At 37.9% G+C, this 16,067-nt stretch overlaps 1 protein-coding gene across 16 annotated transcripts in view; it reads left to right on the top strand.

Moving 5' to 3' along the window:
* The window catches only part of DOCK10 (dedicator of cytokinesis 10), a 148,472-nt gene that overhangs the window by 77,981 nt on the left and 54,424 nt on the right, over positions 1-16,067 (top strand). For all 16 annotated transcript variants that reach the window (XM_039380553.1, XM_039380556.1, XM_039380552.1 and 13 more), the window contains exons 5-14: positions 402-474; positions 796-933; positions 1,193-1,327; positions 5,717-5,900; positions 7,484-7,569; positions 8,483-8,566; positions 9,616-9,771; positions 11,267-11,488; positions 12,198-12,320; positions 12,936-13,018. In XM_039380553.1, the coding sequence (XP_039236487.1) occupies positions 402-474; positions 796-933; positions 1,193-1,327; positions 5,717-5,900; positions 7,484-7,569; positions 8,483-8,566; positions 9,616-9,771; positions 11,267-11,488; positions 12,198-12,320; positions 12,936-13,018 (1,284 nt within the window). The remainder of the gene's footprint in view (positions 1-401; positions 475-795; positions 934-1,192; positions 1,328-5,716; positions 5,901-7,483; positions 7,570-8,482; positions 8,567-9,615; positions 9,772-11,266; positions 11,489-12,197; positions 12,321-12,935; positions 13,019-16,067) is intronic.

Raw genomic sequence — 16,067 nt, 5'->3', positions numbered from 1 at the left:
AAGCTATGTAGAAGCTTTAAGATGAAAATTCTAATGTTCTTTTTGCTTATAAAAAGCTATCGAAGACTTCAGTGTCATTCATTTGATAGCCTTAAATGGGATATCTCTTTGGAAGTTGTTTCAGATTTGTCACCCATTGTGGTGGAAGAGCAGTGAAGAGAACAGGAACTGGTATTTCATCATTTGTTTAGAACAGTTGCAACTTCATAGTTTTGGGGAAAAAAAAAATAGATGTGGCTTAAGAAAGAAGCTGTATTTTAAAACTAGTGATTTTTAAAGGAGACAGTAGGATCACAGCAATAGGTGTACTGACATTGCCGTGGGAGCTCGGGATGGTTACCTCCCTCAAATAGCAAGTACACAATTATTTTTAATAAATAAAATTTTTTCTCCCCTCCCAGAAGTGAATGTAGACCAGAGAAACTGCCATCACATTCCTTTGAAATCGATCATGAAGATGTGGATAAGGATGAAGTATGTATTCTGTTTTTTGGTGGTTTGATTTTTTTTTTTCCCTGGGAAAGAGTTATTTATTGTTTTAATATCAAATGAAGAATGATAATTGAGGCTCATTATCTTCTATAAAGTATTTCATATTTTAAATAACTCTGAAATTAATGGAATGGCTTTGTCCCTTATTTCATCCTGTGCATGGGAGGCATATTAATAACATCTTATTTTAAAAGGAATGAGAGGGTGATTTGTTATCAAGCAGATATTCACACATTACAGTTGTCTTTCGTCTTAGAATCCAGAAAGCAAGTCCATGCAATATTAATCATTTCTTCCATACAGGATACAACATCCCACTCATCTTCAAAAGGTGGTGGTGGTGGTGGAGGAGGAGGAGGATTAGCAGCCGGAGTTTACAAGTCTGGATGGCTTTATAAAGGGAATTTCAACAGCACTGTAAACAATAGCATTACTGTTCGGGTAAGGAGACAGCATTATTCTTTCCTTATTCCAGTTGGATTTATATCCCCCACAGAAGCACACTTGTTTTCCATTATCATTTAGCTGTTTATATCTCATGTTTGATTACATTATTTTTAATGATAGTGAAGTAATATTGTGGTGTCTGCAAAACAGTGCAGTCAGGAGTTGCCTATTATGTAAACCCTGTGAGTAAAATATCAGTGAAAATAATTTGCAGCACAACAATTTTCATTTTTCTTTTTTCCCGCCACTTCAGTCATTCAAAAAGCGCTACTTCCAGCTGACACAGTTGTCAGATAACTCATATATTATGAATTTTTATAAAGATGAAAAAATATCGAAGGAGCCAAAGGGATGTATTTTCTTGGATTCTTGTACGGGAGTTGTACAGGTAAGTTCCAGTTTGTTTCACTGTATTGTTTGGGGTCTTGGCTACATTTTAAAAGGCAAGCAGAAGAACACGTACAGTAATGAAATAGTGTCTCATTAGCAGTTTCAGGAAACAAGAGCACCATTGATTTTGCTCTTTAAATTGATGAGAGTGCTCAGACTGACACATTGCAAAAGCACAGCTGAATTATGGTAGCAGATCATGCTTATGCTCTTTATGCATGGCACACATGAGAAAAAATACTGTGAAATGTTACTTTTCACTGAAATTATTTTCTTAGATGTCAGATTTTACCCTATGCTTACTAAGAGCATGCTTGCCTATTGTGGGGTAAAGAGATTCAGGTTACAAAGCATTGGCTGTTGGGCAAGTGGAAAATTAATCTTGTATCTTGAGCCTTTTTGAAGATCATCACTTTTGGAGGTGATAGAGAGTCTTAATGTCAGCAGGTAGGACAGAACCTTGTTGTTTGTTGTGGCTCGGAAAAATGAATAGCCAGAAATGTTTAACACAACCTTTTTTTTTTTTTTTTTTTTTACTTCTGCTGCCCCTAAGATTGAGTTCTTAACATTTTTCCTCCATCTTGTTCTGCCTTTCCTATAATTCTATTAGTATATCTCTATTTTTAATTTTTTTTTAATTCTAAACAAGATGTTATCTTGAATAGTATGTGACTATTGATTGATCTAATCCAATGTGCCACTGAATAAGGAAATTCCTTTTTTTTTATCTATACTTTATTCTTTACTGCTTAACCAGTAAAGATTGGTAACAGTGCTAAGTGCAGGCTGATGTGAAAGACAGTTGCTTTGAAAGACACTTTTCAGGTAGTGCAGGGGAAGACCCCTGATAAACACGAGGTTTTGTCGGTTGTGAAGTCTCTCCTTCATCCCTAAACCCTTTTGAAGCAAGAAAAACAATCGGTCAGTAACTCGCTCTGCGAACAAATACTTGCTCACAGTCCCTAGCAGTCCCCAGCTCTGTGGGCAGTGACCATTCCCCCTGTGTAGTTCAATAGGGTGTTTCTTTTCCCAACAAGGTATGGAAGAGGATGGAGATAAATACATAGCAAGACAGTGATGTTTGCTGGTACCGGTCCATTGGCTTGAAAGACCCTAATAGGGAACTTAGAAATGTAGCAGAAGCTGTAGAGGATATTTTTATACAGAAATCCTGTTTAGAAATTACTGATTGCTGCTGCTTGCTGGCAGCAAGTGCTTTCTTTTAAGGGAGGGTCTCAGCCAGAGCTCTAGTCCAGCCCTGAACATCTCTGTAGTGTGGTTTTACTTACAGATTTAATGCTGTCCCAGTGGATGCTCATTCTGCTGTGATGGTGTGTCTTGACTGCAAGATTTCTGGCCTTTTTGAATAACATCTGAGAAAAAAGCTCAAAAAACCTTTGAAATTCCCCTCCTTCTGAATTTTTGACAGCTACCTTCTAAATCTGCAGTGTTCATCCAAATTGCCCCAGACTGGTTGAACAGTGTGTTCTCCTCTTGCCCACCCGCAGACATTCATTTCCGTGCTTATTCTTTGATTGACACTTAATATGGAATGCACAAATTTATGAGCTATCTTCACTAGCAGGAAGTTAAAATCTTAGCCAAGGGGGTACTAGGTTAAATATGATCAGCTATCAAAGTCCGTGATGAACTTAGAATCATAGGTCTGAAAACCAAAACCTGGCTTAGAGCTACCATAAACAGGGAGGCCATATAATGTGGAGAAAGAGTTAGGTAAAACTGAATATTTAGCAAAAAAATGTGATACAAAAGTTCTAATTTAATAAGTTTTAATACCACTATAAATTGTTTAACTCTGTATGAATGACTTTGAGCTCCTGTTTGATAGAGGTTGAATAGCTAAATTGTAGTAAACATCCTGGAGAAATCATCTCCAGATAAAATACTAAATGCTCCCAGAAAAATTTTGTAATTTTGGAAGAATGACCCTGCAGGCATTAGGCTTAGCCTGATATTTCATTTATAGCTCATTCATAGTTTCTTTTTGAGTCTTGTATTATTTCCTCCTAGAAGAAATTTTTAAACTTGAAATTAAGTGTTGAAGATTACAGGTCAGCCTCAAGGTCCACATACCATATGGAAGGAGTTATAGAGGAGCAAACTGAAAAATGGTACTCTTTTTTTTTCCTGTTAACTGATCAGGAAGAAAATAGTTGGCCTTAGATTTGAAACAAAGACTTTGCTGTAGATCTCATCTGCTTGCCAGAAGTCTGAAGTGCAGATGGAAAAGTGGATATTGAAGTTTTCCTGCCCTGATGTTCTTAAGATTCAGCATGTGAGATGTATTGCTGTATTAGATAATGTCTGATAGTGTTTCAGTACCTGACTTAAAAGATCATGGCCATGCTATAAGGGGAAGTACATAATATAGACAGTAAATGTATTCATTTTAAATGTTCTGTGTACTTTCTGGAGATAAATTGAAACATAGCATTTTTATTTATAGATTGTACATAAACTGGTGTACGTAATACACTTTACAAATAATCTATCTTTTAAAAAAAGGCCACTCCTAAGATTCTTGGCATAGTTTTGTTCAACTTCTAGCTCTTGGTCAAGGCCTCATGTTATATATGTAGCAGGTTTTAGTGAAATTTTAGTTCCTGTTTTACATTAGTTTGAACATATGATTGGAGAATTAGAGTGATTTCAGGATCAAGAAAAATATTGAACACCCAAGAACCAATTGCTACAAAACCCAACTCTATTTTTAACCCTGTGTTTGATGAGCTAAAATTTATATCCCAGAAAGAATATTCACCTCCATAAAGTACTGAAGAGGAAAGCTATTTCCTATTAAGAGAATTTCCAGTAGCAGAACTAAAAAATAACACGCAGGCACACATATACACACACAGAGTCCCAGGTCAGTTTGAAAAGCCAAGATCTGTCTGACTCTGTTGACCCAAGTAGCTCCAGAAGAAGTAGTTCAATCTTAACTGATTCCTGATCTGGGTCATGACCTGCAATATAAGAACTGGAGCAAGTGATTAGCAACAGATTGGGTAGGAATCTTCTAAATCATCTCTGCTGCTGGAAAAAAATGTTCATGGAACTTGATTCTCAGTGTCTTGAGTTTTCAGTCTCCTCCCCTGCTAATCAGTATCAGATTTTGCCTCTGTTGCTCTTAAATAAAAGTATCACTATCATCTCACCATCTGGCTTAGAAACTTCTTAGAACCTTGTTGATATAGGACCCTACAGAAAAATAGTTACAATATGCAGAATTACAGGAGACCACTGTCATTTTTTTTGGGACTGTTAATGAAGAAAAATAAAATTGAGTGAAATGGCCAGTTATTAATTTTTTTTTCCTTTGTCACAATCACTCCAAGGTTAGATCTGTCAGCAAAGTTGTGGCAGTTTTGTGGAATACTGAAATCAAAATGGTGGCAGTGATGTCCGTAGTCAGTAGTTTTAAAAATTCGATGAAGTATTCAGGGGTAGGATTTGTCAGTGTTCTTTCAGATTTAAGCAAGGAGGAAGATGCAACTGCTTCCTTAAGACTGAGAGATATATGCCTCACTGATTTGATAAATGTGAATAATGAAGCACATTGTATTAGATCACATCACTTTGTTTAATTTTATTGAGCTGTTTCAGTAACTAAGTACCTGTTAATTCTTATGACAGAAATTAATGGATTAACCATCTACTGCAGGTAAAATCCGGTGATGCAGAGCAGAGCTCCAAACTCAATCTATTCCCAGTATACTGGGCATGTGTTCTTGTTCTGTACTTGAAAAGGACACCATTGCAATGACTGATCAGTACTATACCTCAGCTTTTGCCTTTTGTAAAGAATTGTTGAGATCCCCTTAGTTGTTTTTAAAATCCTTCTAAAATAAAGGTAGAGGTGGGAAGTACCCATTGTAATCTTTTATTGTGCAGGAATTTGTCTTGTTGCAATCTTCTGGAAAGTCCTGTTCCCACTGAGCAAATGTTTGCATGACTTTGGTTTGTCTTTCTGAGAGTCTGGTGTGCTGGTAAGGTATAGGAGACTTGTTCTTTAGAGCTGTTCTCTTCAGACAGCTTTGACTTGTGTAGCAGTGCTATACTTTGCCTTCAAAGGTCTTTTATTATTCCACTTGGGAGGTATTCCTTTCTGTGGTATTGTCCAGTCTTCCCTTTTTATGGCTAAATAGAAGATGTATGTTTGGCCACAGATGCACAACAACTCAAGAAAAAATTGACTTAAACTTATGTTAATATTGCACTACTTGGATTTTCTTTAAAGCCACAGAAGTTTGCCTGAATGTTATTTTTAAGAAGTGGCCATATACAAGTCCATCTTATGGATGCCTTTTTCACTACCTTTTTATAATGGTTCTAGTGTTTATTTTTTCTTTTCCTTTTGTTCCAACAGAATAACAGGCTTAGGAAACATGCCTTTGAACTGAAAATGAATGACCTCACATATTTTGTGCTGGCAGCTGAAAATGAGCAGGATATGGATGACTGGATTTTCACTCTCAACAAAATCCTGCAAATAAATCCAGAGGGAGCCATTCAGGAGAGGAAAAGTGCAGATCTCACTGATCTGAAACTTGGTAAGAGTAAATAGTCTCTTGTGTTGTTAGGGGTTTTTTTAATCAAATGCAAAAAATGAAACTTTCAGATATCAGTATTGAATCATTTTAACTGCCTGAGTCTGTAATGGATTCTGTACCTGCTGCTTCGTCAGAAATCAATACCAGTCTTGGCAGTCCCTGAGCAATGTCAGCTAACTCCCCACAGATCATTTTCAAAAGGCTGGAGGGGAGGTAAAACTGCTCCCCACAAAGTCAGCAGGAGCAACGTGGCTCTGTTTTGCATATACAGCTCTTTTTCAAATTTAGTCCTTTCTGTCAGTGATCTTGCTAGTACTTTGTGTTTTACTGTCCTGGGAATCTGAAGGTTTTAAAGAGTTTTGTGATGGAGAGAGGTCAGATTATTTCTTTTTCCAGCATTATGTTTTCTTTAAAAATATGGAGTATTATAAAAAATAATAATCCCAGCTGTGGTATATTGCTCTTTCCTGAAAGTTTATTAACTTTTCATTTCTTGCTTTTTTGAGTTTGCATATTAATATGCTTTTGCTGTGGAAGAAAGAATTGGATGTTCTGTTATACTGTACTCTTCATGTGGCAGTAACTCATTCCTCCACGTAATAAATCCATGTTCAGTTTGGATGAGCCCCAGCTGAAATTCTAAGACTGAAAACACTTGAAACCTTAATACAGATTTGAACTGTGTGTGCTCTGAGCTGAGTCAAAGCTTCAAATCCACATGCATCTGACTCTTAGGGAAGTTCAGAGCTAATTGAACTCCTTAGCCTGATGTTTATAATAAGGTCTGATTTCGGAAGGACAGGATGCTCTTCATATAGCCAAAGACATTTTTATAACTTGGAGGCAAAAGAGTCTTGCACTTCAGAATCAGAGAAGTACTTTTGAAAATCCCACCCACAGGGGATATTAATGAAACAGGAAGAAATATGTGCATAAAAGGTCAAAAACACAGGCTAACAGAAAACAGAAGTTTCTACTGGTAAAAAGACCCTAGTAACAAGCAACTGGAATGTGCTATCGGGTTAACTTGTCAAAAGGCATGATGCTTTCTTGGCAGAAGAGCCCTAAATGGCTGTAATGACTTATCTCACATGAGGCTGAACTACCTCGTGAAAAGAGAGCAGTCCCTGGTGAGCTGAGTAAAGCACAGGGCTTGCTGTACAGTGCTGTTTTCTGGATCCATAGATTTGCAGCTCACAGAGTCAGGACTGCATCCCTCTCGTTCCCAAACCAAAGTCTTTTAGTTGACATAACCCTTGATGTTGCATCAGAAAAGACTGAGAGAGGAAGGTCTTTGTTGTGGGCATGAATGTTTGTCGTGGATGAATGTCTTGGATGTTTCATTGAATAGAGTCAGGCCTCTTGTTTGGAGGCTTAAACATAGACTAAGTTACAGTAAGCAGCAGTGGGAAGTGGGGTTGAGGAGGACAGAAGTTTACATTAGTATCACTTCCATTTGTTAGCCTGATGAGACTAAAAGGCATGAAAAGAAATAGCATGAGAATAGGTTCTTTTGTTCTTTTAAACGCAGTGGTAATAGCAAGAATAATAAAACAATCTTTATTTTTTTTCTTCTCTTCAAGACCCTGCAGAAGTTTCTGTGAATTATGATTGCTCTCAGGAAGAGACAGATTCTTCAGAGAACACCTTGCACCCAGACTTTGCAAAAGTAATGGATATTATATTTATCTTTACAAGTTTACTGGAAAGAACTTCCTAGGTGAAAAATGCCTGCCAATAGGTGATCATTAATATTATGAAAGGTTCAAAAACATAGCACAGCCCATTGCAATTATTAGAGATACGACAAATGACCGGAATAACTTTCTTTCTGAACAAATTATTGTTTTGTTTAAGTGAGAAAATCTTCACTAGATGTAAAGAGGTGCTTCACAGAGAAGTTCAATTTAGACCTATGAAGTCAGTAAGGGTCTGGTCCCTGCAGTTATCTGTGAAATACTGCTCATCTTAAATGCACTTCAGAAGAGATTGGCCCTTAGAGAGTCAAGATTTCCCGTGTGACTAGCAAAGAAACAAGCTCTGAACTGCTCATTGCCTTCTGTAACTTCATTGAAAGGCACATGTACTGTCAGGGGAGGCATTTTGTGCTCTGGATCTCATAAACTGCTTCATGTGGATGAGATAATTGTCGACAGTGCTAAGAAGCTTTTTAATGAAAAGCTAGATTGGAAATGCTTCACTGCTCCCCCTTCTGCCCTCCCCTGGCACAAGTGTTTTTCTATGGGGCTTGTTGCTGGGGTTTTTTTCCCTTCGACTTGCAAATCTCTAAAATAATTTTGGTGCACCAATCCACCATTCTGACCTTTTACCCAATGGATAGCATACACGAACATGCATGAACTTGAATTATTTATTTGATCTATTTTGGGATTTCTTAGAAGTATCACGGCCTGAAAATCCCTACTTCACAAGCAAAGAGTGCTTCAAGGCACTTTGGGATAACTGCTGCAGAAGCGGGAAGTGTCGTTACAAGTGAAACATTGATTGTTCATTTAGAAGTCTAACAACTCTATGGATTTCTGTTCTTGTGCAGAAAACTAATTTATTGTCTGTCACCACAGTATATCACAGAAACAGAAGAAACAGTGAAAGCTTCTCGAAATACAGAGCGACTAAACCTTTTCTCTTTGGATCCTGATATAGCAGTAAGCGATTTTTAAGTTTGTTTTTTTTTTTTTTAAATTCTTCGAACTTTTAAAGTACAGGTGATCTAGCTAACTGGGTTAGCTAAGTCACCAGAGTGGATTGTAGTTCAGCAAGCAGCTGGGTATACCCAGGACTTCAGCTTTGAACGGAGAGGGAAGCTGTCTCTAGTCCATTAAGATTTCTGTATAAGCTCTACACATATTTGTTTGCAGAGTGGTTGAGGATGGCAGTGACCTCTGGAGGTCATCTAGTCCAGTTGAGCTAAGCTTTGAATTAGCTTAAAGCAAGCATTAAAGCAAACTGAAAATATTACAAGATCAGAACCTTCTCTAAGACTGGCAGTGTTACAAGAACAGTGTTCTTACTGTTATTCTTTACATGGAATTTGATTACACAACCATAAATTGATATAAAAACCAGTGGGAAGGTACAGATGAAGGTATGCATAATGTTTAGTGTCAGGATTCAAAGAACATTATTTCTTGCACTGAATGTAATTTAAATGGAAATTTTATTTTAGTTGAACAGAAGGCTTAAGTAACAATGGGATCACTATATATTCAAACTTGAACCTGTTATCAACAAACTGTAACACCATTATTAGAAAATATTAATCGAATTGAAATAGTGGTGTGGTATATAAGTAAGGGTAAAGGACGGGAGAGGTCTGAAATCTCATTCTAAAATTTGGCATTAAAAGTCTGAAAATAGGAGGGTGTTTAAGCTGTATGAAGAAATTAAGAGCTAAAGTTTCAGAAACAGTAAGTAAACAAGAAAAAAATCTGTTCTAAAATTAGAAGAAACCTAATTTTAATTCCTAATTCTGCCTCTGACGTTATTTATGTCCTCAGGCAATCTTTTTGGTTTGTTTTGTAATCTATAAATTAGAAATAACACTCATTTACTATAGTAATATGAAGAGACCAGCAGTGGCTTTTTGAGGTTTTCAGGTGCTTCTTCAGTGATTGTCAAGACCTTTAAAAAACTTACTTAGTTCTGGAATACAATGCCTTTTCCAGTGTATAACAAATTGGCCAACTTATTTCAGGCACTGAATCCTCAGAAAAAGGAGTTTCCAGGGACAAACTTGGTGATAAAGCCATTTGAAGAAAAGCCTGCAAAGAGGATCCTGATAACTTGCAAATCCCTCAGTTTGAACCTCCAGGCCTGTGTTACTGAAAATGAAAATGATCCTTCAACCAACGTAAGCTTTTCTTATTTCCCTGTGATTTTTCTCTTTCCTTTTTTTTTCCCCTCTCTTTCCATGCCCTTATTACTTTGGAAAGAGAAAGGGAAGGGAAACCTGTATCACACACACACAGAGCATCCACTCCTCCTCCCCTGACTATCCCTTTGGATTGAATAATGAAACTGATTAACTTTTCATTAGACATTTTGATTTAGATTGCAGACTTTTAACTACATTTCAGTGGAGAATTAAAAATCATTGAGGGTTCTTAACAATTGCTATAACAAAAACAAGTTTAAACTGCCAAGACCTATTTATCAGTTGCTGGTGAACTGGGGATTTTTTTTTTTTTTTCAGAGAGAGACCAGGAATGAAGCAGATTAAATTACAGAAGAGAAGGCAAAATAGAAAGGACAGGATGCTCATCTAGTGGAAAAAATCCTGCTAAAACAGGACAAAACAGAAAATTTTGCTTATTCTTACTGTAAGATAAAAAGACAGGGAAAAATGAGATGTAGATATCAGTCTATAGCTTTTAGTTCTCCTCTGAAGCAGGAAAATTTTGAGACATGAATGTCCTGGCAACTCAGCTTTCATATTACATATGAGACATTGATTTGTTTGTTGATTTGTTTGTTTTTCATTTGAAGATGACCTCTACAGCGAGTCCCTGTTCAGCATGTTGTGATCAATACCTTTTTTTGGCAGGCTGGAATAACTGTTTAAATAAAGTGATGGTAACTGTACCAAGGGCATGCAATATTCAGCACAGAGACTGAAAAGACATAAAACATTGTACCTGCTACACATTGTTTTTTATCTCCAAAGTTCTAAGATTCTGATTTCTGGACAGCTCCGGTGGTGCTATTCTGAGCCTGATGTGTTCTGTCAGAACCACGGATGCTCTTTGGAGGTTACTCTCAGTCATAGGACTGAATGCCCTGGTCCTATGCCATAGAATAAATGGGCACTGTCAGAGTGGTTTGAATGCTCTTGGTTTCCCAGCAAAATGGAACATGTGTTTCCCACAGGATAATACACCCACGCTTTTGTGTTGAGCCAGTAAACATTTTTCATCTACTTACGTTTGTCATCTTTGTGCCTCATTCCTGACGATCCCTGGAAAGCCCACCCTCACTCTTCCTTCTTTTATAGTGACTCTGAATCTACATTTTAAAAATCCTGTAATGTGTTTTCTGGGGCTCTATTAATTTATTCTAACAATTAATTATCTGTGACAAATACGTTTGGTTTTGATTCTGTAAGTTTCTAAAGATATCAATTCCTATTCTGGCACCCTGTTAACAAACTATCTTTAAAAGCCCCTAAAATCACATGATTGAAACTAATTTGGGTGGGGGTGTGTGTGAGCCTGTGTTTTTAATGCATCTCATAATTTGTAAATATTTATTTGCTTTCTTTTTTTCTAGTTGTGAAAACCTATTAAAGGATAGACTTTACCCTCATCCTCTTAGTTACCACTGTATTATGTTTCTGGTATTTTCTCCAGGTAGAGCCTTTCTTTGTGAGTGTGGCACTGTATGATGTCAGGGATGGCAGGAAGATCTCTGCTGATTTTCATGTGGATTTGAACCACCCCCTCGTCAGACAGATGATTTCAGGTTCCTCCTGTTCATTAGAAAATGGCACAGTTGAAAATATTGACTCAAATGAAATGGAAGAACCACAGGTCAAAGGGTTCCCAGAAGAATGGCTGAAATACCCAAAACAGGTATTCCACATGTGACTTATTTTAGTTCTGTAGTATTCATTTTCATTGGAGAATTTTTGTATGCTACCAGTGGTTCTTGTTTTCAAGAAAATTCTTTTTGTGTGTCAGTGGAACTTGTATACAGATGCTTGATTTCTGAGCTCCCTGTATAAACTTTAAGACTATTTACAATCAAAACTTTGATAGAAGTTAGTGTCTCATTTGAAGAAACCACCCATATTTCCTGTGCTCTTTGGGTCCATTTGCTGTCCTCTCCTAACCAGTCAAACAAAATCACAACTCAAAACAACACCAAGATGCTGCATTAATCTCAAAGTGCTTCCACATTCTCACTGCTGTAAGCTGTATGCTGAAACACTAGGTATTACCTTTTTTTCTCCCTTTCATTCCCCTGAGGTATGACTGATTTAGGGTAGCTTTTAAGTACTGTCCAAGAGGAACAGTTAGGTCAGGCAGTGCTAACATGGTCACACTGCCTTTTGACTTGAGTCAGTCTGTTTGCAAAGTGCTGCATGAGCATAAGCTTCCTTCAGCACTAGCACAAAGATTTTATTTTCTCTCTGGCTGTATTGAATATGTAGAGATAATAATCCTTAATAATGCCTTCTGAATTTGCTTTGTTATTGTTTCCATCAACAGGGAGCACTGGCAGTATTTAGTTTCTTCAGTATTGCTGTAACTTTTTAACTGTTTCCCCTTTTATCCACAGGCTCTTTTCTCCATAAGTAATCCTCATTCTGAGATCGTACTAGTGGCAAAAATAGAAAAGGTGCTTACAGGAAACATTGCCAGCAGTGCTGAACCTTACATTAAGAATCCTGATTCTTTTAAGGTAATGTAACAGGAACATCACTTCCTTCTTTGTAAGCTGCAGCCTGTTGGAAGCTGAAGGCATTCCAAATTGTGCCGATGAATCTCAGCAGTGTGTGGCTGCTGAACAGGACAAGCTCCCAGGAGGCCCACGCTTCAGAAAGCAAATGTCCAAGTTCCATTGACTAAATGAATGAAGGACCATTTTGTCTGCAACATGCAAATGCATTCATTGTACATTGCTATGCCAGTTATGACTTGGCAGAGAGGTATTCTTTTTCAGCAATCTTTTATGAGCTAGGGAACTTTGTACACATGCAAATTTGGGGTAGGCACCTGTTTGTCTGTGAGAGCAGGCACTGCACCTGCATTGGGTACATCACAGAAAACTGGAATAACAACTGTAATGCAGTTCTGACTAAGGGAGTGGTGACAGGGTTTAGTTTGACAGCAGCATCATACTTGTCTTGTGTTGTCTTTGCCGTGCACCTGGAATCTTTGTTATGGACAGTATCAGGCTGAATTATTTTAGGGACACTATAGCCTCTTCAGCAGAGGAGTACCAGGATGTACTCTGTGCAGCATTTAAGATGTTAGAATGATATTGATGAAATAATTCACACTTCCTTTTTTGTAGTGTGCACAGAAGGTGTTAAAATCCAATAAGCAGTTCTGCAGCAAGCTGGGGAAATACCGTATGCCATTTGCTTGGTCAGTGAGGTATGTATTTGCTCTTTTCATGATTTTATAAGCATCTTATAGCTTATTCTGTCCCTGGATTTCTGTCCTTTTGTTCTTTTCCACTTTTTCTGCCTGAAGCTAAGCAAAGCTTTCTGCCTGGTCCAGGACCCCAGAAGATCCTGCAGCTTTATTATTTCATTGCCCTATTTTTCTCACAGCTAAACGTCAGTTACTTTCTCATTAAATGTTACTGTGGGGGAATCTTTTCTTCAGATATGTAGTGAAGTTGCCAGGGAGTAGCAAAGGTAGCTGACAGAATACCAATTTATCGTGAGCTCCACATTCATTGAGTGCTAAAAATTACCAAAGAGATTTCAAAGTCACAGTCCTCACAAGAATTTCCTGCAAAGATAATTATGGTCTGAAATATAGTTGCAGTGGCTACTCAGAAAGTAGGTGCACAGGTATGAAGCTCTGTTCTGGTTATGATGCTTGTCAAGTTTTAAGAAAAATCTATCTAAGGATTTGAAGTGCCTTGGGGGTGATGTTGAGGGATTGTGGTTCAGGTAGTCTCGCATTTTTTGTGGTTAGTAGGTGATGGAGAACTTGTATTTTCTTGTTTGGCAGGTCAGTTGGATTTTATGTCAGGTCAGTGACATAACTGACAATAATGAATTTTTGTTCTTCCTCTCTCTCCTCCTGTGTAATTTCTTGCTGGTCTCACCTCAAGATTGAGGCACTCCTGTGCCTTTTGATCACCTTTTACCAAATATGCCTTTTTTTCTGTTTGTTCTCCCTTCAAATTTCCATGTAATTCCTTTTGCTCTCCTCTCCCTTTTTTCCTTCTCAGTCTTCTGTAATTTCTACAACTTATTGCTGCCCTGGCATGAGAAAGCTCCCTGACTGAGACACTCCTTTGTGTCCCTGTGACAGCTCTCCCTTCTTTCTGCCATGCACAGAGCAGGGACTACAAATTTTTATATTCCCTATAAAAGGGAAATCTGTCAATTGCCAAGTGAAAACATTCCTTCTCCTCTGTGGCTTCTGTTCTCACAGTAGCAGGCCAGGTGGAGAGCTGCCTGAAGTTGTAGGGAGAAAGAAAGAGCAAGTGCTAGGTGAAAAAGTCACATTGTGGTATCGCCCATGACTATGAGAGAGAGCTCTGTGTACCTCCAGTGTGGAGTGTGGAGCACCAGGATTGCACAGATTCCCATGACATGTGTGGGGGAAAGCTTGTGATTTTAGAATATGGTGCTTAGATTGCAAAGAGGAAAACATGCTGTGAGGTATGGCCATTTGAAGAGTTCATTTATTTTTTATTGACATACTTTTTTGTCAATATCCAGTTAGATAGGAGAGGTAAGTGCATGCTTGCTCGAGTGAAAGGCAGATAATGTGTTCTGATCTGTCATCTCAAGCTCAAGGATACTCATAAATATTTACTACTGTGTAGCCAAAGGACCATTCATCAAAATCATATTGATGAGTTGACAGAGCCACTTTCACCTTGTAATGGACTATAAAATGGCAAGAGGTGCAGGCTTGGCACCAGACTGACTTGAGACTTCTTATTAACTCTGTCCTCCCTGCCTGTGGTCTGTGGTGATGTCCTGCAGCTCGGTCCTTGCTGTAGCTATCTTTAGGTACAACAATGATTTTAACTAGTTCAGGGTCTGGCTAGGCACTCGTGCATGTGGAGAAGGCTAGAACATTCTTTCACACCTTCAGCAAATCTTGCTGAGAATAAAATACAGAAAGGTTTTCTCCTCTTTTTGAAAGAAGTGCATTTTTCTTTTATAGGATTCTGCAGGTGTCAATCCCTAGTTGCCTGTAGAACTGTAGCTGCAGGTCTGCATTTGCTCTGCCTAAGGGAAGACTTAACAGACATGAGTGAAGTTCTGCTGCTATCCCTGTGAGGGATAGCACCATAAATGCCCGTCAAACTAGGGTGCACTGAGAGAATTCAGATTCTGCACTCATTTACGTCTGCTTGTGTATTAACATTACTCAGAACTGACTTTGGTAAAAGAAAAGTATAATTTGGCCCTATAAAATCTATTTCTATTTCCACATCTTGAAAATAGAAGTTTCCACATGAGGCTATCGCACTACAGGGGAAAAAACGGTTTGGCTGTGATAAATAGCAAAACCCTGGTTTGGAAATGTGTTTTCCAGCTAGTTCATTCTGGCATTAACCACACTCCTGTTTTTGTGTGGAAATTTTCCCTCCTTTAAAGCATTACAGATGGCCACAGAGTGATTTTTACGTATACATTCAGCAAGCCAAAATCTTGACAGTTGAGTATTGTGCATGAGACTGAAACTCTTAATTAGCTCATGTGGCACCAGTTTGTTAGCCTTGCTCAAAAGTATGACTCAGGGTTCTTCTCTGATTTCTCACTGGAGTTGGTGGGATCTGGTGTCTGTGTTCTCTTGCAGGTATAATTACAGTATGTGTTAGAATTACAGTGTGTCAGAGCCTCATATTCCTGCCAGAACTGCCAAAGTTTGCAAATATGTACCTGAGATACATATTGTAGATGTGGGGGGAAGTTTCATTCACTGAGATTAGGTTTTACACTTTTATTCCTTCAAACCTTCTCCACCCTCGTAAGCATCATGTTTTAGAGCCTAATATTTGAATCCTTCAGTAGCTTGTGCAGCTGCCGATTCAGTTCTCAGCTGGTGTAGGTTGATGTAGCTGAAGGCAGTGAGGCTGCATTGATTTCCAGTAGCTGCAGATCTCACACCGAATGTCTAACCCTGGAGGTGAGCGATTTTTCCACAAACCATAAACCACTACTTCAAAAGTACTTCTTTTGATGTTAAATTATGAACAATGTATTGGTTTTCTGTGCTCAAAGAATTTTTAGGATTGTGGATTATCAGCTAACAATGTCAGAAGAGTAGAATCATATAAGCACTTTAAGTACTGAGATGATGTTTCAGTTTCTTTAGTGTAATCTATTTATTTGTTTTCCCCTACATTACCACCCTTAGAATCTCTCCAAGATTTTATTTGTGTGAAATTTTCCTTATTAAAATATCTCTAGTAATTCTTATTAATTAATTAATTAATTCTTATTAA

The sequence above is a fragment of the Pipra filicauda genome, unplaced genomic scaffold (genome assembly GCF_003945595.2).
Source record: "Pipra filicauda isolate LSUMZ 115617 unplaced genomic scaffold, ASM394559v2 scaffold199_size1391877_pilon, whole genome shotgun sequence".
In the NCBI taxonomy this organism is placed as follows: Eukaryota; Metazoa; Chordata; class Aves; order Passeriformes; family Pipridae; genus Pipra; species Pipra filicauda.
This window is presented reverse-complemented; position numbering and strand designations above follow the sequence as displayed.